Here is a 26,668-nt window from a genome sequence, read left to right as displayed (position 1 = left end):
TGCTAGCATAACCAGAAAACGTAACACTGGAACCTCCCAGCAAAACACATCTGGCTCTAAATCAAGCAAAGCATCTCTCACAAGATTTCAAAATGTCATGTTCACATATGAATGCTTGACATTAATATTTTATATACAGTGATAGGCTAACATTCTAACTAACTATCTCAGGGTAGCTGAAGGAGACTACAATCAGGAGATTCCTTGAGGCATCGATACTTACGATAAAGTCGTATGTATAGTAGGGCTGCCACGATTAGTCGACTAGTCACGATTACGTCGACTATCAAAATCGTCGACGACTGATTTAATAGTCGACGCGTCGTTTGAAGCTTTGTGAGATCCCAAAAGACGCAGGAATAAGTAGTAGGATTTAAGAGTGTAATAACGGACTGAAACAGAAGATGGCAGCACTGCATGTACAAGGATGCCAGCTGCCGTTAAACCCCGAAGAAGAAGAAGAAGCTGTGTCCCAGAATTCATAGCGCAGCCCAGCTCAGTTTTCAACAATGGCGGCAGCTAGTTAGTTTTAATATTACTCTTATTATTCTTTCTGGGTCACAAAATAAACGTTTAGCATATTTTCAGTCGAGAATGTAGCTGTGTAAACCTCAAATATCTGCTCAGTTTATCAAGACACCACATATTTTCAAAAGCGCTCCGACGTTTTCGGAGACGTCTGTTACCCACTAGCTCGATAGCTAGCCGGGGGCTAGGCTAACTAGAGCCGTGAGAACACCGGACTCCCGCAAATTGTTTTCAAACCCACCCCCGTCTTTCGCTACTCAGGTTAAACATGATATATAAGTCACTTAGATAACTTAAAAATGTTATTGTTTGGCTTTTTTTCAGTATTTTATTTGTTCCTGAGTAAATCTGTTTGGCTGAGATTAAAGTTATAGTTTTTACACAGCTGAATAAACATCAAGCAGACAGCTGATTATCAGAAGTGTGAGATGCTCGAGAATTTACTCCGGTGTCCTGTTATATTTTAGATAGCAAGGAGTTTATTAAACTTCACCGAAACAATCTGCAAATTTCATTAAAATTTAATAAACTATCATCTTGTCTTTATTTTTAGTTAGCACATACCTTAAACACTTAAAGCTGTAAGCTAATGATAGTTATATAAGAGCAGATGCTGCTGGTGCAATAAGCTGCACGTTTTACGTCCAATGGATGATGATCTGATTAGTCGACTAATCGCAAAAATAATCGGTGACTAGTCGACTATCAAAATAATTGTTTGTGGCAGCCCTACTGTATAGTCAAATGATCCATTGCTAAAGTAGCCAATTTTAATGTTAGCTATTCACACTTATTATACTTTCTGCCCCCTTGTGGCCAACCGTCGCTCACACAGAATTTGGTTGCTCCTGAGCTTAGCGAGAGGTTGGTGGTACAGCTAACTGGTGGTTGTTGTGCTCTGCATGGATGGAGAGCCAAGGCTGCCTGTTTGTATTGGCCAACTTTCAGCATTCCACATGTCTTTGTGATTTTCAGCTCCCTGACCTCAAGAGACCCTCCACGCTACTGTAAGTTATACTCACAGCAGGAGCACAGATGGATCAGGAAGGAACGCTGGAATCCAATTGGTCGTTAGCTGCTTTCTAAACACACTTGCCCTAAAAAAAACACTAGCCACATTGCAGCTGCCACAGCCACATTAGGTCTGAAATATGAGTTGATGATTCCTGTAAATGTTCAGATCAATGACATCTCTCTTCTGCTGTAGTTTGAGGTAAAAGAAATGAGCTGGAACAGCATAATCCAAGAAGTCATGATGTTAGTCTAGAGAAGGAGAATGGCTAAAGGAGCAACTCACCACTGTTTCTTGATATCAACAAACAAGGCAAATGATTCAGTTCCATAGTTATGTTTTATTCTGCAACAAGTAAAAATGAGAACAGCTGAAAACAAGGCCTGAAGTTTAGATGAGAAGATGGAAGCAGCGTGTTGAAATTCCCCACTAATGTTCAAAGTGGAAGTCTCAGGCAGCGGGCTACTTTGAGCTTCCTGTATCTTTGTTAGTAGGGCTAGTCATGGGGCTCCCTGTGCAAATGAAATTAGGAGCTCTAACAAAGTTAGAGGTGCTAATTACAGACTCACGCTAACTGTTTGCCGAGGAAAAGGCAAAGGGAAACAAACCGATTCTATCTGAACTCCAACCGCACCCATATTTGAGCGTAGCCAAGATATCACATAATTTAGCAGTGCCTAACCAGCTATGACAGCCTGTCCAATACCTGTGCACAGTTCATTCGGTAAACAAGCAGATTCTGTTGACATAATAGTGTCAGTATCACCTTGACCTGCTGCTCCATATTTGTTACCTTAACTAACCCAGTAGGCCATTTAAGCAACACGACGACGAAGAGCCTGCGTGCGTGATAAACAGTTTCAGGTCAAAGACCCAGAAAAGATGTAAGCTTGTTAAGAAAACCTCAAGAAATGAAGAGAGGGTGCATGCACAAGATTACGAAGTGGTGCTGAGGTGATTAGGCTGAGAGAAGGGAGGGAAGACTGCGTTCGTAGCCAAATTAAGGAACAAGTAGTGCCTTGGGGCTGATCTAAACAGGATTTACCTGTTGCTGTCCCGAGGTGACTCGCTTCACTCATTTACCCAACAGCGCTGCAGGGCCTGTACTCCCAAAGACCTCATTAATTAAGGTGCAGACATGCAAAACATTCTGTGTGTGCGTCAGTCTGTTTGAAAGTGCATAATCACAATCTCCACGCAAAAACTCTTTCCATTTTTACCTAATTATCTAACAGCATCGCCCTAAATCAGCACTCCTATAAACACCGGAGCAATTTTTTAAACATTCACAAATGTATATGTTAAGAGTTGCACTCTAACAGAGAGGTCTCTGTAACAGCAATTACCCCTGAAGTGCAGCCGTGTGCCTCATGAAACGTGCTTGCTGTTCAATCAGTCCAGTTTATCCCACTTCAGTCGGTAGAATAATGAATTACCATCTATGACAAACAAATCATGGTGTCATAAATCCTCAAAGCAAAACACAAGTGTGACAGGTGCAGAGATGGAGCAGTGGAGGCAAGAAATTGAACATTTTTGCAAATGTTTCGTTTGCCCCCGAGTGAACCAGACGTTTTGAATTTCTACCTGACAAACGCAGGCCTCAACAAAACGCGGCGCACAACCATCAGCGGGTCATGGCAGGTCGTCACTCTGCTGTTACCAACCCTATTATTCAAGTAAAACCAAAAACAATAACTGTCAACCGCAATTGACAAGAACTGGGAACAAGGCCTGGACTGGCTCCAGCTCCCAGTTTATACCTCTGCAAATGGAGACCAAGCTGTCCACTGCTTCCTAAAACATATTCCTACATCAGGGCTTTGCTCTGGGGATGTGTGTCAGGATGGTTTACACTCTAAAAACAAACAGGCATCCCATTGCAACAGCGAGAAAATGGATGTGGGTTTGGACACATTGGGAGGAGGTGGGATGGGGTGCAGACACACAGGGATAGGGGAAGGAATGAGGAAAAGAGGAAGGGGGCGGGGCATCGCGGAGCAAGAGAGTGAAAGTTGTCATAAAACAACAATAAAAGGCATCAGTGCCACCCAGGGACCACATCAAGGCTTCTGTAATGACAGGCTGTGCAGAACACATGTCTGCCTGAACGAGGGAGTGTGTGATTGTGAGTGTGTGTCTGTGTGTGTGTGTGTGTGCTCCCTTCTGTCAGTGCTACAAAATGGCTTTGTTAACCATTTGTTTCTCAGGACGAACAAATGCACATCACACATTTGAAAGGGACACAGCGAATACACGAAACCTTTAATTTAGCCTGAACTCTGTTCTTCAGTCACTCAGTGCAGACAACTTAAAAATGGCCAAACGGTCAAATAGTGCAGACAGCAAGTGAACATGGCTTCAGAAGACCCGCCCTCCTGCTGTTCAAACCTTTCATTTGTGATGGGCAGCCAATCAGTGAAGGGAAGCTAAAACAGCTTGTTACAGCAGAGGATGAACTTGGGGGCTGCCCCAAGCACCAGTGTAAGATGAATAAGGTTGTTTTTGTTTTTTTTGTCATCAACAATTTTTATTTATTTCATTTTAAACTTCAATAACAGAACTTAAGGATAACTACATAAATAAATACTTTAAAAAACAAACAAAAAAAAAAACAGAGGGAAGTTGTCCTATTCTTTCTTCGCACACCAATCCCACACCACCACTCTGTCATTACTCTTCTGTTCTTCAAGTGACAGAAAGCCAGCTTGTAAAGGACCAAATACAATCATATTGATGCAATTTGTCTAATAAACCATAAGTCACTTTTTTGTAAGACGCCAACTTAGCCATTGTCTTTAGCCACTCTTCATAGGGAGGGGGGCTCTTTTTCCACCAATGTCTTAGCAGGACCCGTTTGAGTAAGAGCCAGGATAATCCATCTTTTTGTATAACTGGAAAAATCTCCATCAGAAAGTTCTGTGGTTATACCAAGTATGGACAGTTTTGGTGAGATACCAAATCTCCTTTTTAGAACACTGAAAATCACCTCCATTATATTCTCCCACCAATCCCGAAGTGCTGAACAGCTCCATAAGATATGTAAAATCGAAGCATTTTACCGTCACATCTCCAACATTCGTCTGTAGAGGCCAGGTTCCATTTATACAACTGTTGCGGTGTTCGATGCCACCTATGGATTATCTTATAATAAATCTACTGCCTGTTTCTTTATACATAGTATTAACATTTTGAAAACATGAATCCCAACTGAAGATATGTCCAATGCCACGTCCTGGGTCCAGTAGCCCTTAACTTAAAGGTTGGTTTTTAACCATGAAACATAGTTGCTCTAGTAAAGTCAAAGGATACAAATATGGAACAGAACATATAGATAATCATCTATAATCATCAGTTTCAGTTATACAGTGAAACATTTATTTTTACTACCAGGCCATCTATTCTTGCTGCATATGGGTGTTTTCAGAGTTGCTTTCTTTTAGGCTACGTCCACACGTACCCGGGTATTTTTGAAAACGCAGATTTTTCTATGCGTTTGCACCTTTCGTCCACACGTAAACGGCGTTGTCGGTCACTGAAAACTGAGATTTCTAAAAACTCCGGCCAGGGTGGATATTTTCTAAAACTCCATTTTTGCATTTATGTGTGGACGAGAAAAACGGAGAAAACGCAGCGTCAAAGGTGTGCACCTTTTTTGACGTCACACTGTGCGCCACGTTATTGTTTGGTGAAATTAATTTCTACAATACTGTTACTGTTAATTGTCTCTGCAGTGTTTAAATGCTTACATACACACACAGTTACTGTCCCTCCACACATACGACTCGGTTCTGCTTCTATGCCCCAGCTTTGTTTACTTTTTCCCACCGATGCTTCTAGACTTCTGATTGGCCAACATTTCTACACGGATAGGAATATAGCGCCACCTGCTGCTTTGGCATGTTCCTAGCAGCGTTTTCCTTCATTTCTGCCTTTACGTGTGGACGGGATTATTTTTTAAAACGAAAACGGAAAATCTCCGTTTTCAAAAATACCCGTGTACGTGTGGACGTAGCCTTAGAGCACTGCTTTTTCTAAAACACAGCATGAAGGAAAATCCCTGTCTCCTTAGCCAGCAAATGGCCCCCAGCTGTTCACTAGCTAGTAGCTAGCTTAGTCTGCTTTTGTTATAAAGCTAGCTAATTGCATGTCCTGAAGTTACAGGTGGAAATAGGAAAACAAAAGTCCAATACTGTTGGTGTACTGGAGTGGATTATAGGTTATATAACTCAAAAGCATTGAAGTGTTGCTAATATTTTAACAATCAGCCTTCAAACAAATTTGAGGGTATGCATTTATGCTATATAAAAAGAAAAACAAACATGAGCTTATGCAGAAAAAAAGAATAATTGCAAGACATACCAAGCAAAAGCCATTGCCAAAATAAAATCGGCTAAACTTCACTGCTATGTGTGATAAACAGTGAGTGTCAGGCAAGGCTGTTTACCAGAACAGACCTGGACCCAGCAAGCCAGACAGGCAGCAGTGGAGTGATGGAGGGACCTGAGCCCAGAAGAGAAAATCCTGTTCTTTTTCACAAACACCTTGTAGAGAAAAAAGCCTGACAACAAAAGAGGCTCTGTGCTCGGGGCTATTTCAGCTAAGAGTCCCAGCCAGGACAGATCCACTGAGAGCAGGAGTGAGATGGAAAGAGGGGAAGAGAAAAGGGAGCTTTATTTGGTTAACAACTTCCACGAATCAGCATGGGGGAAGAATGTGTGTAATTTGGCTCTGTTTGTTTTAGGATTTTAAATATGTTGGGATTACTTCATCACACATCTAAAGACCAACGAGAAGGAGATGGGCGAGAAACTAGAAGGAGGGAGAACCACGGGGTTTGGTGAGCTCGATTTTGGGCAGCATCAAATGCGTCGCAAAGGGACGGTGGCTTCGGCAAAGCACGGTGGAAAAAATATTAGCGCTATAAATGTCACAGTGCTTCAATCAACATCAACCAACAGCTACTGCAAAGTATTTGGCGAGAGGATAATGATGCTGGGCAGAGGTTCCCAGCTTTTCGTTACTTGTTTTGGTAGAAGTACCAAGTGTCAGACGAGCTCTTTGAGTTCATTCCTTCATCAACACCATCGTTACTGCTGCGACCGCAGAGCCCGGATCATTTTCACCGTCTGAAGCCATGTGACACACGCTCAAGCGACTTTACTTTTATCACAGTCGTTGTTCTTAAGGCTCAGATCGGCCCTTCTCTTTCACATGTTCTTTTAGTGTATTTTTATCTTGTGTAACAACATATAAGATATCATTTCTCAGCGTTGTGATCCTTTATGCATCTTGATATTCTCCGGTTATTATCGCGGTTCTCATTGCGAGGGGTTCCCTTCATGGACAGCAATAGTTCGAGTGGATGCTTTTGGTTTCAGCATATTATATAAAATATATATTAAAGCACAGATAACTTTGGATCTTGCGCTGTGGTAGCCCGGTTAAAGGGACGAGCGCTGGCGCCCGTGGTGTGAATGGTATCTCGTTAAGGTCTGTTTTACAGCCAGGCCGAAAGGGAACCTGAACTCAGATGAAAAGAACAGAAACAACAGTAAAAGAACAGACGGGGAGGAAAAAAGAAAGCAAAGATCCTCGATGCTCTCAGGGCCAAAACCGCAGATAAAAATCTAACCACAGAATGAAGGCCAGATTGCTCTAATTCACTGTCATCTCAAGTATTTTTTTTCCCCTGCGTGGAAGGAGAGCGAGGTAGTGACAGAAACCACCCTCTATCCTCCCTCCTTTCCTCCCCGTCCTCCCACACCCACTCCTCTCCTCCATTCAGATTTACTGCTCTTAAATTGTTTGCCCTCTGCTTTTAATGGCCATCTCTAGATCATCAGCTCTTAAAATAAACACTGAGGCTTGGATTACTTTCCCTATCGCCATGCCGCTGAAGCACAGCGAATTTGCTGCGACGGTGCCTCTCCTCCTTTACGTTAATGCTCTCTGTGTATGTTTGGGTTGCTGGAGGAGCGCCTGACATTAAAGCTGAGCAGCAGAAGAATGGAAACTCAAGTGGGGCTCAGAGGCAGGGTGGTCTGTGTCTAATAATACACCAATCAAATGTTACCACACAAAGGGCAAATAACCAAGTAGATCAGCTCCATTGCTTCTGCTGCTGCTAGAGCAATACCAGAGACACTGACTAAAAAGGCTCATTGTAACGACCGGCACCTTCGAATCACATGCAAACTGCTTCCTAGCAGAGTATGAATTTTCAAGAGAGCATACGGTTTTCTACTTTTGTGGCGACAGATTGCACCCAGTCAAAGACCAGTGAGGGGGGACCCAGTTGGGGCCTGGTTTAGCTCAGTCTGAGCCCCGCACACCCCATAAAAACACTCCAAGTGCCAGTTTCCAGCAGGGTCAAGCCAGTGCATGCGCTGTTTCTGTGCATGTCTGTTTGCAAATGCGCTTGTTTCTCTCCATGTGTCCATACAAGGCCAACAGGCATCAGGTGTGAAGGGGGCTCAGGTGCATCCAGAGAGGACACTCATATGTTCTGCTGCAGACAGCGTTTGTTGTCACTCAGCCTGCTTCTATAGTGCACATGGGCATTCGTGAAGGCGCACACACACACACACACTCTCCATTGGAATAGATAGGCAAACAACACCTAAAAGCACACTTCACACACTCGACTCCTTTGCAGTTGAAGAGAGCCGCTGGGGATAAAGGTTTGATCTTTGAACATTTCAATCAGTCGGCATCGAAAACACAAGAGCAGCCAATTCACACGCAGTGGGTGTGTTACTGTAAAATACACAGGGGTGCAGCTTTAACCCTTTAAGACCTACCATAGAACCAAGTCCGCCAGAGCTTATATTATATTTTTACATGCTGTGGAGCCATTTTTGGGAGCATTTCAAGTTGCTATACATCAATACAACCATTACAGCCCAGATTTTAATAATATGTCTGCATTAAGTGCATAGTAATTACATAACTTGCAAAAAAGTGCAATAAACTACAAAAAAATTGAAAATCGTTTTTGTTTTTTTAACATATATTTCTAGTTAGAGAAATTTAAGAGGCTTATCCCTCAAAACTGTAAATACAAAAAAGTTGCACAAAATAGTTTCCCACCACAGGAAATTTATTTTGAGTGTCTTCATAGTTTTATTTTTGAAATACACCAATTTTTATAAACTGCAGAAAAAACGAAAATAAATATTATAATGCAAATTTGCAAAAAAGCAGCATATGCATCAAAATAAACTATTTCCAGCAGTGCAATATGAGTCCTAAGCATCCCAGAAACCACACAGAAAGTCATAAAGTCAAACATAACTTTTAAAAACACCAGTATAGGCTCATGAGGCCCTGATGGTAAAAAACTACATTTCTGCGAAAATGATGTCACTTCCGGTTTCGGGCAGGTCATGGCGGACATGCGATAGTTCGCGCTGACGTCTATTCCAATGTAGGAAGTGTTATGAACAGCTGATCGGATCGGCAAAGCGTGTTTCTGGAATATTATGTTTTTGTTGCTGCAAGTGCTTTTTATGCAGTTTTTGCAAAGTTATATGTGGAAGGAAACTGTGACCGAGGACAAGCTGATGGCATAAGATGTAAGTACAACTCCTCCGGTTTCATATGCAAAAACAATTATTGTGCTAGCTCACGTGGTTGCAGAGCTACTGGGATTTAAAAATAGTTACGCAAAAACGGAGCGTGCTGCTCTGACCGGCTTTAAAGGGTTAAGGATGATTTCCAGCGTGAGGAACGACACCTACGGAAATCCTTGTTAAGAGATACTTTTACACTCACAACACTGAGACTAGGTTCAGGTGCTAAATGAGAGGTTTGGTTAGTTTTAGGGGAAAAGACTTAAAGAAACAGTGTAAAAATAAGCTGAAAGCAAAACTGTCAGCTTAGAAGAAACGAGCAGAGAACGGCACGTCTTCCAAGCATCGATTGACTGGTTGAACTAAAGCCACGCTTTGAAAAATGACACCAATTTTCACTAAGTGACGTGTTGGTGAATGTTGAAATAAAACAATATTTATATTATAATTCCTCTCCGTCATTTCCAGAAAACCAGAAACGACGACAGAAACTCCTCTTGATACGATGGAGTCGAAGGCTTACGATGGATTTATCAGCACTGAATTTCTCCACACAGCCCTGTTTTCTGATTCTGTAACAACCACTTGCATGATTTATGACCTCACTCATTTCCAGGGTTTAAAATCTGATTAAAAGAACTTTCATATGCTTTACATTAATAAGTGGTATCAAAAGGATTTTTGATCATATTTGAACAAACCTCTCAAGAACCAGATAACTTTATTTGGATTTTGTCCTGTTATTTATTCATTTATTTAGAATTTTCCATCTATTTGATAATGATAATGATCGTCAGAACGCCCAAAGAGCTGAGAGGAGGACAGATTTGATTTTCTGGTTAATATTTGTGCACTAAGGGCAGTGGGGTCAGTGATATCCCAAACAATAAGAACACAAGGCCAAAGTCAGCAGCACACCGGGGTTAGAGCCGCTTTGTTTGCCTGCAGGCAAGTCTTTTCTATCCCAGGCTCCCCTGCTTTCACAATGAAATCATATCACAGCTGCCATCTCAAAAGGTACTTATAGCTTCTCGGAGGATAAAAAGCCCCCTGGACTGAACTGAGCCGAGCAAAATGTGTGAATAACATTAAGGGAAAAATCTGCTCTAAAATTACTGTGACATTTTTATATGTCTCACTTGGCCCGAGTCCAGTGACGAGTGTTTAAAATAAAAATAGTAAATTATAACACCAAGAAAATCTCATTTTCCTCCGTTTCCTCTGAGGAAAACAAATGAGTCACTTTGAATCGAAGACTCTGACTAACATGTAGCTGCACGGGTTAGTGTCCCTGCTCAGCTGCATATATATATTTATATATGTGCTTATTAATTTACATGAGTGCTGGGGATGCCCTCTATAGAGTGAAAGTGATCTGAGTGGATTCCTCTGGCAGAGCGCTGCGCTCTGGCTGCCCACACTGTAGGCTGAAGCGCCACAGCCCAGCGCTGCACGGCCACTCAACGTGCCAACCAGGCCAGTCGCTGACACTCCTTGGATATCACCCAGGAAAGGTACACGGAGAGGGAAAAAAGAAGCTTTGTGGCCATGGCAACTCTATTCATCTACCTTTCTGGACGGCGATCCAATGCAGAGGTGGCGTAAGGCCGCGTGGAGCGCGACACTCACGCTGGCTTTGTTAGGTATCGAGATGTAAAATGCATGAAGCTAAAATATGACACCGGACATGTGTTTTCTTGATAATAAAAATCCAAACAAACAATTGAATTTGAATTACTCCTTTCCCACTAATCTTCTCCATATTTTATTGCTCACCAGGGAGAGCGAGAAGAAATTGTGTTGTTTTCCTATCTTTTATGAAATTTATGCACCGAAGCTGCCAATAAGAATTCAAATGAGTCTGAAATTATAGACGAGAGAGTGCTGAGCGCTGACAGTTGACGGGTATAATGAGAATGTTGCCATCCAAAAGTGATGTCTGTGAAATGGAGCTGGCTGTCTATATGAAACGCAAACAGACGGAGAAAGTGAGCGAACACGTCAGGTGATTTTTCCCCCTTTGAGCGGGAAGAGCTGCCCTGGAGAGCGTTTCCAGAGCTGGTGTGAAGGAGGGAGCGCTGAAGGATGTTGAACATAAGAGTCACATGAAGGCAGGCTGCCGAGGAAAGTCCTCCACACTATTTATACTGCTTTAGCCTCCCCATAGTTTTGCACATCTGCAAGCCACTTTGAAACCCAACCATCTAACCAACTCTGTCCTCGCTAATTCTTTCCACCTTAACTCAGTTTCTTTTACCTTCAGCTAGACAGATAATTCTGGACTCGCATAAAAGACTTAACTGCAGTCATTATTAAAGTAGCTACAAGCAAGAGCGCTATAGTTATTATTAACGTCAAATCCTGCTCTGAGAGCAGCAGAGTGCTTGGAAGTGATGTGAGAGAAGGGGGGGAAGGAAACACAGCTTCCTTTATTCTCTCTAACGGCTTGTTCAAAGTGTAAATCCCTCTCTTCACTCCTTTGTCCCTCTTCTGAGCTCCGCATTTGCTGTTCGGTTGCTCCGAGACGTGGCGAGCTTATTTATTTATCCGTTCCCCATTAATTAAAACATTTGTAGTGACAAACGCGGAAGTAGTCACATTAGCGTTAACTCGTTTACACCCACTTCCCCCGACTCTGGACTGACACAGAGGAAGACGCTGATGGAGAAGAGACGCACAGGTGCACTTGTACGCAACATAAAAATAAATAAAAAGAAAATAACTTGAACATATGCTGCCAGATTTTCTGAACCCTGTGACAGCAACTTATTTAAACACAGACAGTTAATTAGACTGTAAGTCTGCAAAAATAAGTGTGGAAAAAAGCCAGAAAGTAAATATAAACGCTGCAATAAAAGTAGCTTACAGTCGCTCATCCATACTGTGCTTAGCACTGGGAACGGCGCCCCCCCTCCCAACTCTCCGACCCCCATATATTCACTCTGTTATTTCAGGGAACAAAAGACGGGCTCTCGAGGCCATGGGTGGATCCACGAAAGGAAGAAAGGAGTCCTGCTCCTGGTCCTGGCTGAATGGGAGGCTTTCACACTCAGAGAGGCCTGTTTACTCTCCCTCAATAATGCCTCTAATTTTCTGATCATTATTGAGTAATTCCATCCACCCCCATACCCCGTTCAATGCTTTCTCTCATCGCTCACAGCGGCACGTTCTCGTCTCCATCCTCGGCCCCGGGTCTGCATCCACAATCCTCACCTGCACTCTGAAGATGCTCACGCCACAATACGTTAAGAAAACAAGCAAACCAGGAAATATTCAGAATTGCTAATTTGCCAGTAACGTTTTCCTGGACTGGTTCTCCGCTCTGATTGGAGAGGAGCTGTGCTTCATCCTCCATTTTGTTTTGGACCTGACTCCACAGAAGCACCGTCACGCTGAGCGACAAAAAAAAGAGCCGTGGAAAATATTTTTCACAAAAATAAAAGAACACGTCTGGTAACACGATAGCCATTTTATTCAACGCGCCGACATCCCGGCGAAACGAGACCCGAACGTTCCCAACGTTCGTTTTTTCTGACAGCCCGCTGTGAGGAAGCATCCACGGGAGCGGCGGCGGCGTGAGGGGACGTGCAGAGGGGAAGAAGTGTTAAGCGAAAACAAGGATACAGGGGGAAAATGTTAAAATGAGAGAGAAAGAAAAGGATCAGAAGGAGAGAAGTTGGCAGGGACTGTGTGTCGGTTTGAAAAGCTGGCACCTCCTAAACAGAGCTGCAGCTTTGGGTGCCAAACGCTGCCAACCAGCCCCACTCGCCTGAATATGTGCCCTCCCTCTCTCTTTGTTTTCAGCATGGCATTTTCCATTATCTTTATTCTACGCTTTTCTTTTTACTTTATATCAGCGCTCAATATCATCCTAACAGCAACCACTGACATCCATCACCATTAAACAGAGAATAAATGAAGCAGGGGTGAAAATATGTATTAATCTCCACGTTATCAGCTTCATTTGTGGTGATTTGAGGGGATTTCGTTCGCGTGTAATTGCTCGTTTTTTACTTTTAAATGAAAGATGTGCGCGCGGAGGAGACGGAGGATTTTTTTCCGTGTGGAAAGAGCGATCCCAATTACAGGGCAAGTCTCCGTGCGTGCGCTCTGCTCCGCTGGACCGAGGCGACGAGGCGCGAGGCGGACCGATCAGAATCTGTCTGCTGGGAAATGGCCCAGAAAAAGACGCTTCGCTCTTTCCCGTCCTTTCTACACATCGCTCCTCCTGCTCTTTGGCGTTAGCGGCCAGAGCTCCTGTGCGGGGATACCTATGCTTTTAGAGGGACAGACTTCAAGCCTGGCGCCTGCACAGAGAGAAGAGAAGATGGGTCAAAACAACTGAAGAGACTAAAAATAAAACACGGAGACGTCGAATTTGTGTTTGCTCTGTGGAGGAAAGCAAAGAAGCTGTGAAGTAAAAATAAAGCTCAATAAGCTGAACATTTATTTTTATTGCTTTTGTTTACTCTACTCATTAATCCATATTATTAAGTCGTTTAATTTCTTGAGAATTAAATAAATTCCTGCTCGTTAAATCCAAAAAAGTGAGCTAAGCTGCTAAACAGACACCATGGCTTTTATTTATTAGCCTTAATTACACCAATAATTAAAAACCACTGTACAGTGAAATTAGGAAATAAAGCTACTCTTTGTTGCACTTTCTGCTACAAGGAATTTTTCTATTCCCGAAGTTAAGACCCGACCTTCATTTCAAATTGCACATAATTCAATCATACACTCAGTCTTTTGTGTATCTTTTCCAGGATTATTCACTAAACTGGATAATTACAGTGAATATGAAGCAGGTTGGCCTGCTCCCAAGCCTGTAGAGCAGCGCGGCGGTCGGACCTATAGGACGGGGAACGACGTGAGGGAGAACGGTTAAAGGAGGTCAGAGGAAGCCCGATTGCACCGGAGTAATCTGTTTACCAGCGATTCCTTACACTCCGCACACTCCTCTCGTCTTTTCACTTTTCCTCTCTGTGACACACACGTAAAAAAAAAAAAGCTGGAAAAATGAGGGGTTGTGAAAATAGGCCCGGACGCCACGGCGCACGTTAAAGCGCGTCAGTGTCACTGACGCTGTCCCGTCATGTCAGAGGGGCTTGCCGATGCTCAAACTTTATTAGATCATTTCAAACGACAACAAAGCGTAAGAAAGTTTGCGTTGAAAGCGTCGCAGCAGCGTTTTTCACACCACATGAATGCGGCTCCCTCGGCGCCGACGCTCTCTGTTCCTCCGTCGGCCCGGGTTACGGAGCCGTGCCAGAACGCTGGAGCGCTATTCTGCAACACGCAGATCCAAGAAAGAGAAGACAGAGGATTTCTCCTCTAACCATCGTTCCTCCTCCTTTTCTTCTGCAAACACTCAGCAAACGGCAAACACGACACGACGGCGACTTCCAGTTTTCCTCTCTGGACCGTGTGTAATAAAACAAATCCCACTCTTTCCTGTTTGCTTTTTCTTTATTATGTAACTGCATCTGATAATTTTACCTCCTTTTTGGAGCTCAGGATATTGGGCGAAGCAGATAAGATGTGTTTGATGGATTTAGCGTGACGTGGAGGCGTTAAGTCTCTCAGTCTGGCTGTCTGTCTCTTTGTTTGTCTCTATTAAAAGAGATTCTCCTGGTCATTTGTAATGTCGCGACGACGCACAAAGACACACTGATGGGTAAATGAATGTCTCAGATTTGTGTTTGCGCCGTAGCAGCGTGGAGATACGGCGTCTGGCACGCGTGGCTGGCTTTCCGACCTGCCCCGGGCACCTCTCTGCTCTGTCTCCAGCGCAGAGACCAGATATGGAGGCTGCACTTGCAGAAACATCTTTTTATCATAACAGCACAAGTAATGAAAGCCGCATGAGGCTGATCGGCTCCAAAAATGACTAATGCTGGAACTGTGCGGCCTCGTCAGACGGACAAATGTGGAACACGCCGCTCGAAAAAACATGACCTGAGCCGGGCGTCTCTAGGTGGAGGACGGCCCGCAGCGCCCAACTGGCGAGCCAGACTTTCCTTTTCGACAGACATGTGATCAAAGATGAGATCAGACCCACCACCCCACCTCTTCCTCATCCCTGAGCCATTACCGCTGCCGTCGAACGCAGCCGAATCAGTGAAAAGAAAATTAACCACTTTTGGGATCCGACTCTCGTTACCGCCTCACAATTACGTCTCCGCGCTCGTGTGCAGGCAGGTACTTGTCAAAAAGAAAATGATCAGGCTCGTTTTGTGATTAGCGGGACCTTGCTCTTGAAGCTGTGGTGCAGCAGATCAGAGTCCATCAGCTTTGATCTGTCCCTGCCCCGCCTGCGAGGGCCGCGGTCTATAATTGGACAAAAGCAGACATAGTGTACTGTAGGGAACAGAGGGGGGGGGTTAGTGAGCGTGCGTGCGACTGTGTATGTGTGTGTCAATCACGCCGTGTGAAAGCAGATCCGCCCCCCCGCCTTACAGCTGGCGACAGTGACATCAGTGGGGACGAGAGAGCTGAAACACGACGGCGGGGACGGCTGCGGTCCAATCATCGGGCCTAGCAACTGATAACTTCCGCAAGACACAGACACCCTGGGAAGGGGAGCTAAGAATAAAACTGTAGCGCTGCCACCCCAAAGGTTAGAGTGGAGCCACTGTCTGCCTGTCCTCTGGCTAACCCGCGCCGCCGCTGGAACAACACGCCGCGCTTACAAAAGGTGGACGTTTTTTCATTTTAGTTACCGCACACATTCTCCCCATTCTTCACCAGCTGTTAGTGCAGAAGAAGCAGCGCTGCTTCTTTCACACGCAGCAGTAAACCAACAAGCCTTCAAAAAAGATTAGAAAGAAAAGAAAGATTTATGGCAAAATAGTCACATGTGTAGAAATAAGATGAAATACTAATGAAATGCACACAGAAAGAAGACGGGCTAGTGCATCGCATCGATGGGGGCGAGCGGCTGCTGGATTCTGGCACAGAGTCGTCAGGGAAAAAACTCTAAGGAGCACCAGGCTGCGCTGGGAGCTAATCTGAGCCGCGGTTTGCCGTGCCACATTGTGGAACAGGAAGGGGCGCTCACGGAGGCCCCGCAAAACTCAAGCAGAGTTACACACTGGGCTGAAAGCAGCCTGGCATGGGGGAGTCTGTCACAGAGGAGCGCTGCACCTCCCTGCCAAGGAGAAGAATTAAGGCCCTGTAACTGTATGCCAGTCTGTGGTAGGAGAGCCCGAGATAATAGGGAGGAGAGGAGAGTGTGTGTGTGTGTGTGTGTGTGTGTGAGAGATGATTCACACCTGCAAACACCTGACGGAAACAGCTAGATCAAGTGATGACAACGGATAAAATATATAAAATAGACCAAATTATATATGAATGTGGCTGAAACTGCGATCACAGCTAACAGTGGTGAAGCTGGGCTTCAATTATAAACACATTAGCCTAAATTATGCTATAAATCCTCCAGCACATTTCAGGCTCTACAACAGGAGGGCTGCTACTACACATCGAGCTTTTTAAAATGATTTTCTAATAGAGACATTTTTAAACAAAAGTGTGTTTAAAAGGACGATTTAAATTCACTTGTGTCAGGAAGATTAAGCTTCAGGCACATCGAATTCTCACTGCAGGAATTTAACTGGACAGAATATAATTTTTTTTGTTTTTAAATGTTTTTGTTTTTGCAAAAGTAGTTACAACATGTTTAATAATTTTATATCCAGATCAGCATTTGTTGCTGTTTATTTTAATTATTTTAACTAAAATTACCTGAAAAATGAAATCAGGTTGAAACAACTGCAGCTGTGAAATGTAACAAAACGACACATCCAAATATTATATTTCACCGCGCTGCCCTCACACAAGTACACATGTGGCTTTGTGTACACGTTACACCAAAATGTTTTTACCGCCTCTATTTCAACTTCACCGTCACAGCAGAAAACACGTGTGGAGAGAAACGCGAAACGTCTCGCTGCTGCGAACACAAACGTGTGTGTGACTGTGTGTGTGACTGTGTGTGCGACTGTGTGTGCGACTGTGTGTGCGACTGTGTGTGCGACTGTGTGTGTGATCAGTTCGCTCAGAAGAACAACGCAAGGCGCAGCTCGGGTGTTTGATCGAGAGCTCCTGAGCGAGAGTCTGTCCACTTGAGTGTGTGTGTGAGAGTGTGTGTGTGTGTGTGTGTGTGTGTGTTAGGCTGAGGCTGCAGACAGGCTGACTCTCTGCCTCCTAAACTACCTGGGACCGGGCCAGCTGTCACTGCGCTCTCCAGACCACCACACACACACACACAAAAGAAACCCACAAATACGCCACACTGCTACTGATACACAACAACCTCACAACACACATGGATTACAGACACATGACAAACTGCCTGTCGTGCGCGCACACGTGTGCACGCACACACAGATAAACAGGTTTGCAGATGCTTTTGTTTACAGACGGCACTGAAAAACATGCACATTTGGATTTAGACAAATTTGCGCACAAATACTTGAACAAATGTACCAATGCAAACATATCTCTGGGTAAACACAGGTTTTAAGCCTGACTGTCAGATTCTCTGAATCTCTTTAAACCAGATAGAAACACTGAGAGGAAAAACTTTTTTAGGATTAGACGCTGCAGACTGTCCCTTTAAATATCAGGACGTGGTCTTTATCAAAGCCTGGCACTGGATCAGCTGGTACATAGTGGAGGGCAGGGTCTAATCTGTGACTTACATGCCAGAGAGTGTGTGACAAAACACATGACCTGTGTGTGTGTGTGTGTAACAACCACATAAACGGTGGGAAAAGGGTTCGTCTACAGGTAGCACATACCTGGTGAGTGGACGAAGTAGGCCAGGTAGAGATCCAGCTCCTTGACCGTCACCCCAATGTGGTGTGGCTGGACACACAGGCCGTGGTTGGAGCACTGGGGTGACTTGACCAGACGCTCGCCGTCCGTGCTCTCCAGGGGGCTGCCCTTAAACAGGATGACCATCACCAGGTCCAGCCTCCACACCTTGTCGGCCTGGCGGAGGCAGTCGATGCGGCGGATCTTGCCCTTCTGGTCGGGGTTGGACAGCACGCAGCAGGGGGGCTTCTTCCCCGTGATGGTGAGCACAAAGTCCTCGCGGAACTCCGGCCGGATGTCCTTGCGGAGCTTGGCCAGCAGGCGCGAGGCCCACTTCTGCTTGATCTCTGGCTTCTCCCCAAGCAGCTCATCCTTCACCGCGCGCTCCTCATCCTTGGTCATCCTCTTTTCGTGCTTCTTGAAGTACTTGCGTTTACGGGCCTGCAGGTTGAACCAGGTGTAGGAGAAGGCACGGACATGGGGGAGAAGGGCCTCAATGAAGGGATGAAATTCATCCTGACGAGAGAGAAAAAGACGCGGCGTTAGGAAGCTGTAAAAATTTTTTAAAATGCTTTTTCTTTTTTTTTTTAAGTTGTAAAATTAAAGGTTTTTTTAAAACTTTTAATGAAAATGCCAAAATGTTTAATAATACTAAACGTGTTGTTGGAATAATGAAAATTCTGATGATTATCAATTAATTTAAATTCAAATCAAAAAGCTATTCAAATAACTGCCATTAAAATGTTAAAATAATTCCTCATTTCCAGCATTCAGACTCAAATAAAAATAAAGCATGCAGGAAAAACAGGGAAAATCATCCTTACAATAGCATGCAAAGGTATGACACAAAGCATTTCAAAAATAAACATTCGAGACAATAAAGAAAAGACGACAGTTCACGAATTCAGATGAAAAACTGAGCCAAGCTGTGCTTCTGCTTTTCCTGCTGTAAAAAGACAAGTTATTCTGCTGTACCATAATACCTTCACTACATATCTCTGGGCAACAAAGCCCAGATCTCGCCACAGCGTTCCTGTGCCAGGGTTGCCACACACCGGTCGCTCACCACCGCCAAGCTTTGCCGCCACTAGACCACTGTTGAAATGTGCCGCTAAAAGATCAGCCATACCATTTCCTATCTGCGCTACCATGCAAAGGGAGCTCCAACCAGACTCACATTTCCACAACAAACTGAAAGCAGACAGAAATCACCACAGAAAACCACACTGCTAGAGGAAGACAGACGGCCTGGTAGTTACCATTTTGCACTCTCATCATAAATTTGGCACAGCGTTTAAAGTGAAAAAAAATCTCCTGCACCAGTTTTTTTTCTCTCTTTCCTCCCGCGCTCCCCAACGTAAAGCAAGTGCTGCTTTTGGCAGGGTGTGGAGAATTAGCAGATGAAAAAAAAGAAAAGAAAAAAAACTTGGGGTGGGTGGGGAGGGTTATAATTTTTTAAAAATTTGCAGAACACGCTGCTGAGCACAAACAGTGGGCTCAAGTTTAAAAACACACACACACACACACCAAAAAAGATTTTAAGGGAGTCCTGCAGCAGGACGCTCGCCAGCAGCTCTCGAGACAAAAGCCAAAAATGACACAAAAAAGGAAAAAAAAGTTGGAGCACAAAAAAAAAAAAATAAACAGGTAAAAATGTAAATGTTAGAAAAAAAGATTAGAAAAAGACTTTAACAGCGAGAATAAACGTATTCGAAAAAAAGAACAAAAATTCAACAGTCCTTTGTGAGTTCCAAATTTTTTTTAAAAATCTCAGAGGAAAAAAAAAATCCTTGGCAAAATCTAATTGGTGGTGGTGTCTGTTCTGATCCCCGGGCCCGGCACCAGCGCGCGCATGCACACACACGCTCTCTCACACACACACAGATGGGGGGGCCAGGGAGAGCAGAGCACAGAATAGGGAGGAAAAAAACAGAGAGCCGAATCAATGTTGGATGAGCGCATACGACCGCTGGCAAAGCCGAGTGCTGCTTCTTTTTTCCCCTTTTCTCTCCAACTCTCTCTCTTTCTCTTTCGCGCTCGCCGTCTCTCGTCCTCTCCGCGTTCTTTCCCTAACCATTGCTTGAGCCTTTGCCAACACGAGTAGGGCCCACCTATTTGGCAACAAGATGCCTGTAGCCCAGCCAATGCGTTAGCTTCAAGAGCTGAAAGGGAGGGAAAAGAGAAAGAGGAGAGAGGGTGGGAAGGGGGGAGGGAGGGGAGGAGAAGGGAGGGGGGGTAGTGGCAATGAGAGGGAGAGAGAGAGAGAGAAGAGGGGGTGGGGGGAGCAGGTGGGAGTGTAAGGGAGCGCGCAGCCATGTCCGACGCTGCACAATCTGCCAAATCGACAAGTTCCTCTCTGACACGGAGGCAAAGTTCAGGGGAGCGAGCCTTCTCCTGCACCAATCCCCACAGCCCTCAGCCTGCCTCCATCTTTACTATGCTTCGTCTCCCTCTCACCCCACCGCCCTCACCTCCTCTGTGTCTCCCGCTCCCTCTCTCTGCCCCTTTCTCTGCTCGCATAATGCCACCTTGGCAGAGGATGGCAAAGCGAGAGAGAGGACACACAGCTTCAGAATCCCTCCAGACCCCACCACCGGCAGCTGCTCGTGGGTTTACCACAGCAAACAAAGAGGGAGAAACAAACCCGGGCAGCCACACTCCTCCTCTCGCTGCACACTCGCAAAACGAATGACGAGATGATTTAGAGGCACAGATACAGAAATTGTTACAGAATTTAAAGGGGTGGGTGGGGTGTGGGGGTGAAGGCAGGAGAGGAACCAGAATTTGCCTCAGCTGTTTTTGTTTTTAAGCAGCACAGCTAGCACGAGGACGAAATCCCAGAGCCCGAATCGGCTCCGTACGTATCCCCGAACACCCCCCGCCCTGGGAGGTGTCTGCAGTTCGGTATTGGAGCGGAGACGACTGCCTCGTCGTAAAGCACGTCGTTCAGGGCTACATCTGCTTGGCAGGCAGCTTGAGTGAAGGTGGTGGTGCTGAATCACTGACCAGTGCAATAAACCTGAAACATAGCATCAGGAGACCTGCACCACAATCAGAGGGAGTCAGCAAGGACGAAGAATGCATGTAGAGTCGAAAATATCTGCTGATAAATTCATGGGAAATTATCTGGAAGCAAAACTGCCAAAGACTTTCGGGTCTAAGCTTTGCAAAAAAATGGGGTATTGATACATTTATCACAAATGATATTAAACTAACATTAGACAAGCTTTCGGCATCTAACAGCCTAAATGGAAATAAATGGAAATAATCACTAGTTTCAGCTCTGAACGAGTGGCAGTCAGGGCTGCACCTGCTCAGCAGACAGACAGTGGGAAGGTTCAAGTGCTGCTGAATCACAGACCAAGAGCAGAGGATCAGGACTCCAGATCTCGTGCAATAAAGTGACGCCACATTCAGATGGAGTCAAAAAATGTAACGAACAAGAACTAAAAAATGCCTGGGTTCATCTATTTAATATTAGGACCTGGATGGTTTCCTTTGTCATATATGACTGAAATGAGCAATTCTCAGTGTGTGAGGTTGGGAAGCACGAGCAGTATAAATTCAAGTATTTCTAACTTTCATTTTTTGACAGTTTCTGGCTTTAACAGACAAAATCAAACGGAAACAATTGATAGTTGCAGCTTTAAATGGGAGCCTTCAGCTATTATTTAAATTGATATATTCCTCTGTTACATGACAAACATTGAAGAAAAGACCACAGTTAGTCAACTTGAAGTTCTAGCAAGTCTTTAAGTGATAATTTCATGAGAAGAGGCCTGCAGACTGTCAAAGGTCATACAATCGCACCATTCTGTCAGGCTGAGCATCCTCCACACAGCAATGCATTTCAGCTCCATCACCAGAGCCCGTAATGAAACACTGACGCTCACCCATCATCTGCTAACACCTCCACGTTTATCTCCAATCAGCCTAAAGTTTGATATATCGCTGGATAACGTAACAAAAGAACCTCACCGTGGAGCATGACTGCGTTTGGCATCGCTGTCAAGATATATTTGCATCCATCACCACCTGCACAAACTTAGTGTAGCAGGAGGAGATAACTGACACTTGAATGTATTTTCCAGTGTGTCTGCTTTTCAGTGGGAATTAAGGTTTTCTGGGTGACCTTGCCAAAATGCAAATAAACCACCATTCAAATGTCAGTGAAATTTGACTACAAGGAGTTTTAAGTCATTTTCTCTTCGCTATGCTGTTTGCCTTTCACTTGCTGAAGAAGTCGAAGAAAAAACATATTTTTCAGGGAGAAAACTGCGGATTTTTCTTAAGTCCCAGATTTTAAAAGGGGGCAACCCCGTGCTTACATTTGCATGTCTGCACTATCTGCTGCTCCACACTACGCCTATATTGTGTAATCTTCATGTTGCTGTGTTGGAAGAACCTATATGGTTATTTAGGTCTATCGAAGCGGCATAAACCCATCATGGAAAGTGTCTCAGGGTTAATCTTCTTACCCGGAAATTAAATTAGGGCCACATGCGCGTGGCCTTTAGCTTTAATTATTAGCCTATTATCAATTAGCAGTCGGAGGTGACGGAGTTTACTCAGTGATATTATTATTATTACTTTATTTATTAATTATTAATAATAATAATAATTAAAAAAAAATAAGAATACAAAATACATGCTCTGCTTCAAACGTACCAGTTCGCGTCGTTTCACCTCAACTAACCGTCCGCTTAAAAGACAAAAACCGCTGCTGTGACCAAACAAATGCCTGTTAAAGGGACAAACTATCCCTCAGTTTCATAAACACACCGATATCCACCCAGTCAAAGGCAGGGCTTATTTCCTAACCACCGTTTTCTCTGGCTCAAAACCGCCCAGGCCCCAATAATAAGAGCCAAAACAATTAAAGCTGCGCCATCACTTTCTTCTTCTTCTTCTTTCACTTATTTGTTCTTCTTCTTCTTCTCCGCCATAAAAGGGAACTTAAAATACAAATGTTTAAATAAATAAATAAAACAGGGCCGATATCGTTGACGGACCCTGGCAGGAAAAACATGTAAATTAAAAAAAATAGAAAATCTGGAGACGGCCTGGCACATCCCCCGCAAGCTACACGTTTGTGCTACACCGTTACTGAAACCCCGACGTCAATTAATACCGAGAGAGGAGACCCTGAAACACCCGGATATGTATTTCAAATGTAGCCTGTCACGCAGATGCAGTGCCAGCGTGGCTCTGAATGACCCGGGACGGTTCAGCATATGGGATTCAGTTCAGGTTTCGCGACATTAACGCATTTCCCCCCTTAAATCTTTAAATTTGCTTTTTTCCCTCCCCCAGTTATCGTATATAAAAATAAACACTTGGCCCACTCAGAGTCGATAACCCCAAATTAAATCAATTTGTATTTATAAATCAGAGATCACAGTTTCAATCGCAAAGGTTTCGGCTTTTTATTCAAACTGAAATATATATTTTAAAAAAATAGTCAAATCGTCCACATTAAGCCACAGCTGAATGCTGCCTATGACAAGACAAAAGAAATGATTTTTAAGTCCTTTATTTTTCCAATTCTCCGCACGTCTGACAGAGACTGAGAGGAGTTGGCTGCCAACTTCAGATTAACTCTTTCAGCAAGGACAGAAAAGGCTCTTAACTGTGAAAAACATCCCAGAGTTGGATTCATTAGTGCTCCTTTGCATTTTAAGCTCCGTTTGAATAAACAATGGAGGAGTCCATCATTTTAAGATAATTGATATCTTATTATTTTTTTTAATTCATTAATAATTAAAACATTATTGACAAAAACATACTAAATATAATATCACTATTCTATTTAATTCAGTCGACTCTAATCTAAAAATAAATTAGTTTTGCTTTTTTTGCTTTTTGGCATTTTTCAGTCGCCGTCAGCACCTCAATACATAATTTCTGAGTATTTGTGTCTTTGTATGTGGTTGCCATAAAAAAGGATAAATCAAGACTCAATCAAGCAAGAAGCTGAAGGCCGTCTCGCGTATTCACAATTCTTTTTTTCCTGTCCTTAAACAAAAACAGGTTGAATGCATGCAATTAAAAGTAACACAGCGATTAGACGTGTCAGTTTGCGATTTTAGCCATCCAACTTTTCCAAGAAACGATGGTGGTGAAAGTGAGCTTTTGCTCTAAAGTCCAGATCCTACAGCCAAATAATCAAAACTCTGGCACAATGAAATGCTTTTCTTTTTTTCTTTTCTTTTGCATTTTTTTTTGTTATGATAAATCTCTGGCTTGAATTTTGTTTAACAAACAAAGTGTTTGCCATGCCCAGAAATGAGAAGGACTTGTCTACATCAGGTAACTTTCACACAAGACCCACAAAACCCATGATAGTAAAACTCTTTCTGAACCCAGCAGCAGGTCCTCCCATCATGTGCCACCTGACCTCGCGGAGGCCTCGCTGCATCTCATTAGGCCAATTAAGCCAGTAGTGTGCACAACCCGAGGGCCTTCCAGCTGCCTGGCCCCTTCATTAAGGGGGAAGCTCTGGGCTGGCGGGGCTCGGCTGCATCCTCTCCTGACCACCTGAGTGTCCCTGACCCGGACGAAGCCTGACACCGGTTCCCCCACTGACCCCTAGCTGACAGAGAGCCAGGGTGTGAGGAAGGTGTTGGAGGAGAAAAGGGTTAGGAGGGACGCAGAGGAGAGTCAGTCATTTATTTTAGAGTGCAAAATGTTAGAGGCCTGTGAGAGTGAGGATGAGGCAGTCAGGTGTACATTTGGAGAAGGAGGAAAGCACTTGGAGTACTCTAGCTGCATTTTAAAATTTCACAGATTGGTGCTAAAGTGTGAAGAAACTGTTTCCCCTGATGCCACAAAGTATGCCATCCTTTGGTTGATGGTCTGTAATGAATCGGCCCACTGCATGACCCTCTGCTGTTATCACCCACGGTAACCATTCCTGGCTCAGGGTAACATTAAAAAAAGGGAGGGGGGGGTATCTCGGAGCACCCTTTACTCTGTTTCTTTAGCAAGCGAGTGATGCGTAGAGATCCATGGAGCTCACGCCGTGCATTGGTTGCACTTATCTGAGTTTACAAACCAGCACGTTACTATGTGTGAAAAATCTGCAAGCAATTTGTGGCGGCTGCGTGCTAACGTGCCCGGGGTGGGGCGGGGTGAGGTGGGAGAGGGGCTGAAGAGAAGAAGAGGCACGCACGGCACATTCCAGTCCGCACAAAGAGCTGCGCTCACCCGGCTTGCACTCCAAAATGGTCCTGGGCCATTTGGAGCGTTGGCGTTAACATGAACACTCAACTTTTTAAGTGAAAGTGCACAGCGCAGACTGAATGTGATCGCACACGAAGAGCACAACTGAACACACCTCATCTGTAAGTGTTGAAGCTGATGACTCGAGGCTATTTTGTTTTGAGGATTCTCAGCAGAGAGTTTATAAAACAATATTTGTTCCCGCTCGAGGTGGTACGACACAAGTAGAGGCGTGCAGATGTACTTGGAGGAAGACGTCAGTATCGATGAGCGAGGACAGAGGAGTGGGGTAATGCACTCCGAGCTGCAACATACGTGCATGTCGCATCGGCCTGCTCGGTAACATGTGGATTCTGGACTCACCATAGAAACCATGACATCTCTGCATCCTGGAGCTCCAGGCATGCATTAATGCACACGCAATCGCATGCTCCAAAACCCTTTCCCCTGCCTAGAAAGAATGCTGGATGAAGAAACCGCCCTGCATCTCACTAACACGTGTGCGTGAGTGACTAACCATGCCGGGACAGGCCGACTCAGCACCACCACTACAGCCATGACTGAGTGTTTTCTCACTGTGCGAGCCAACAGACTACTGCTGCTCACACTGCAGCCAGTGACGGTGATACTACTGACCAGACTAAGACATTATGCCTTCTTTTTGTTGTTTTTGCCTCACCTCTTCTTAAAAAAAAGAGAGAAAAAAAACACCACCAACTAATTCTCACAATTTCCCCAAGATCCAAATAAAAAAGCTGCCAAAGTGGCTGCTAGTGGAGACAAACTTACAAACCACAGCCAGCTTTTAGCAGCATTTGGCTGGTGGCGAGTGTTAATTTCCTACCCTGGTAAAAACCAGCTCAGTAATCGGTAAACACGTTGTGCCTGGCCTGCAACAAAGAAATGCATTTAGCAAATTCATTCTCTTTGATCCCACATTCCTATTTTGGTTTGATGGAAAGTGATACATTTTTGATGAGCAGGCTACAAGTGAGATATCATGTCATTCGAACAGTCTATAAGCAGCCAGGCGCTCGTCGCCATCGCCATACATCACATCTATCTTTGATCTAGACAGTCTGGTTGACACACATCACAGAGAATTACAAGCAGACCGATTTATCAATAGGCTTAAAGCGGAGCGATGTTACACCATAACCCCTCTCATGAAAAGATCCCTTTTAGTATTTGGAATTAAAATTTCAACACTGCCCGAAATGAAAAGGATCTTCAGGTTCATGTGTTAACTTGCCGCTTAGCAAAGCTGTAGGGCTTTACTCCTCTTTTCAAAGACATGAGTGTGAAATGCCAAAGTCAGCCTTTCACACACTGCTGGGAGAAGAAAGTGAGCTGAAACAACACGATTGTGTTTTCAAACCGAGGCTCCGCTGATTGTTGCCCGTTTGAAGGTAAACTCGTCGCGCTCTCGCACCGGAGGAGAATTAAAACATCATCTGAATTTTCTGAAGCCGACACCGCGATTTCTGGTGTTTGCGATGGTTGGAAAATGCTC

The 26,668-nt window shown here is 44.3% G+C and overlaps 1 protein-coding gene across 16 annotated transcripts in view; it reads right to left on the bottom strand.

The window, feature by feature from the left end:
* The window catches only part of nfixb (nuclear factor I/Xb), a 140,657-nt gene that overhangs the window by 82,299 nt on the left and 31,690 nt on the right, over nucleotides 1-26,668 (bottom strand). For 8 of the 16 annotated variants that reach the window (XM_087837262.1, XM_087837274.1, XM_087837271.1 and 5 more), the window contains exons 1-2: nucleotides 18,918-19,187; nucleotides 17,919-18,450 (exon numbers count right to left, since the gene is read on the bottom strand). In XM_087837262.1, coding sequence (XP_087693388.1) covers nucleotides 17,919-18,450; nucleotides 18,918-19,085 — 700 coding nt within the window. In that variant the 5' untranslated portion in view covers nucleotides 19,086-19,187. The other 8 variants (XM_087837265.1, XM_087837267.1, XM_087837270.1 and 5 more) reach the window with 2 other exon arrangements.

The sequence above is a fragment of the Neolamprologus brichardi genome, unplaced genomic scaffold, assembly GCF_056152115.1.
Source record: "Neolamprologus brichardi isolate AB-2024 unplaced genomic scaffold, ASM5615211v1 NODE_ptg000031l+_length_7269946_cov_1, whole genome shotgun sequence".
NCBI classification, from domain to species: Eukaryota; Metazoa; Chordata; class Actinopteri; order Cichliformes; family Cichlidae; genus Neolamprologus; species Neolamprologus brichardi.
Note: the sequence above shows the minus strand (reverse complement) of the source record. Positions and strands in the feature narration are given on the sequence as shown.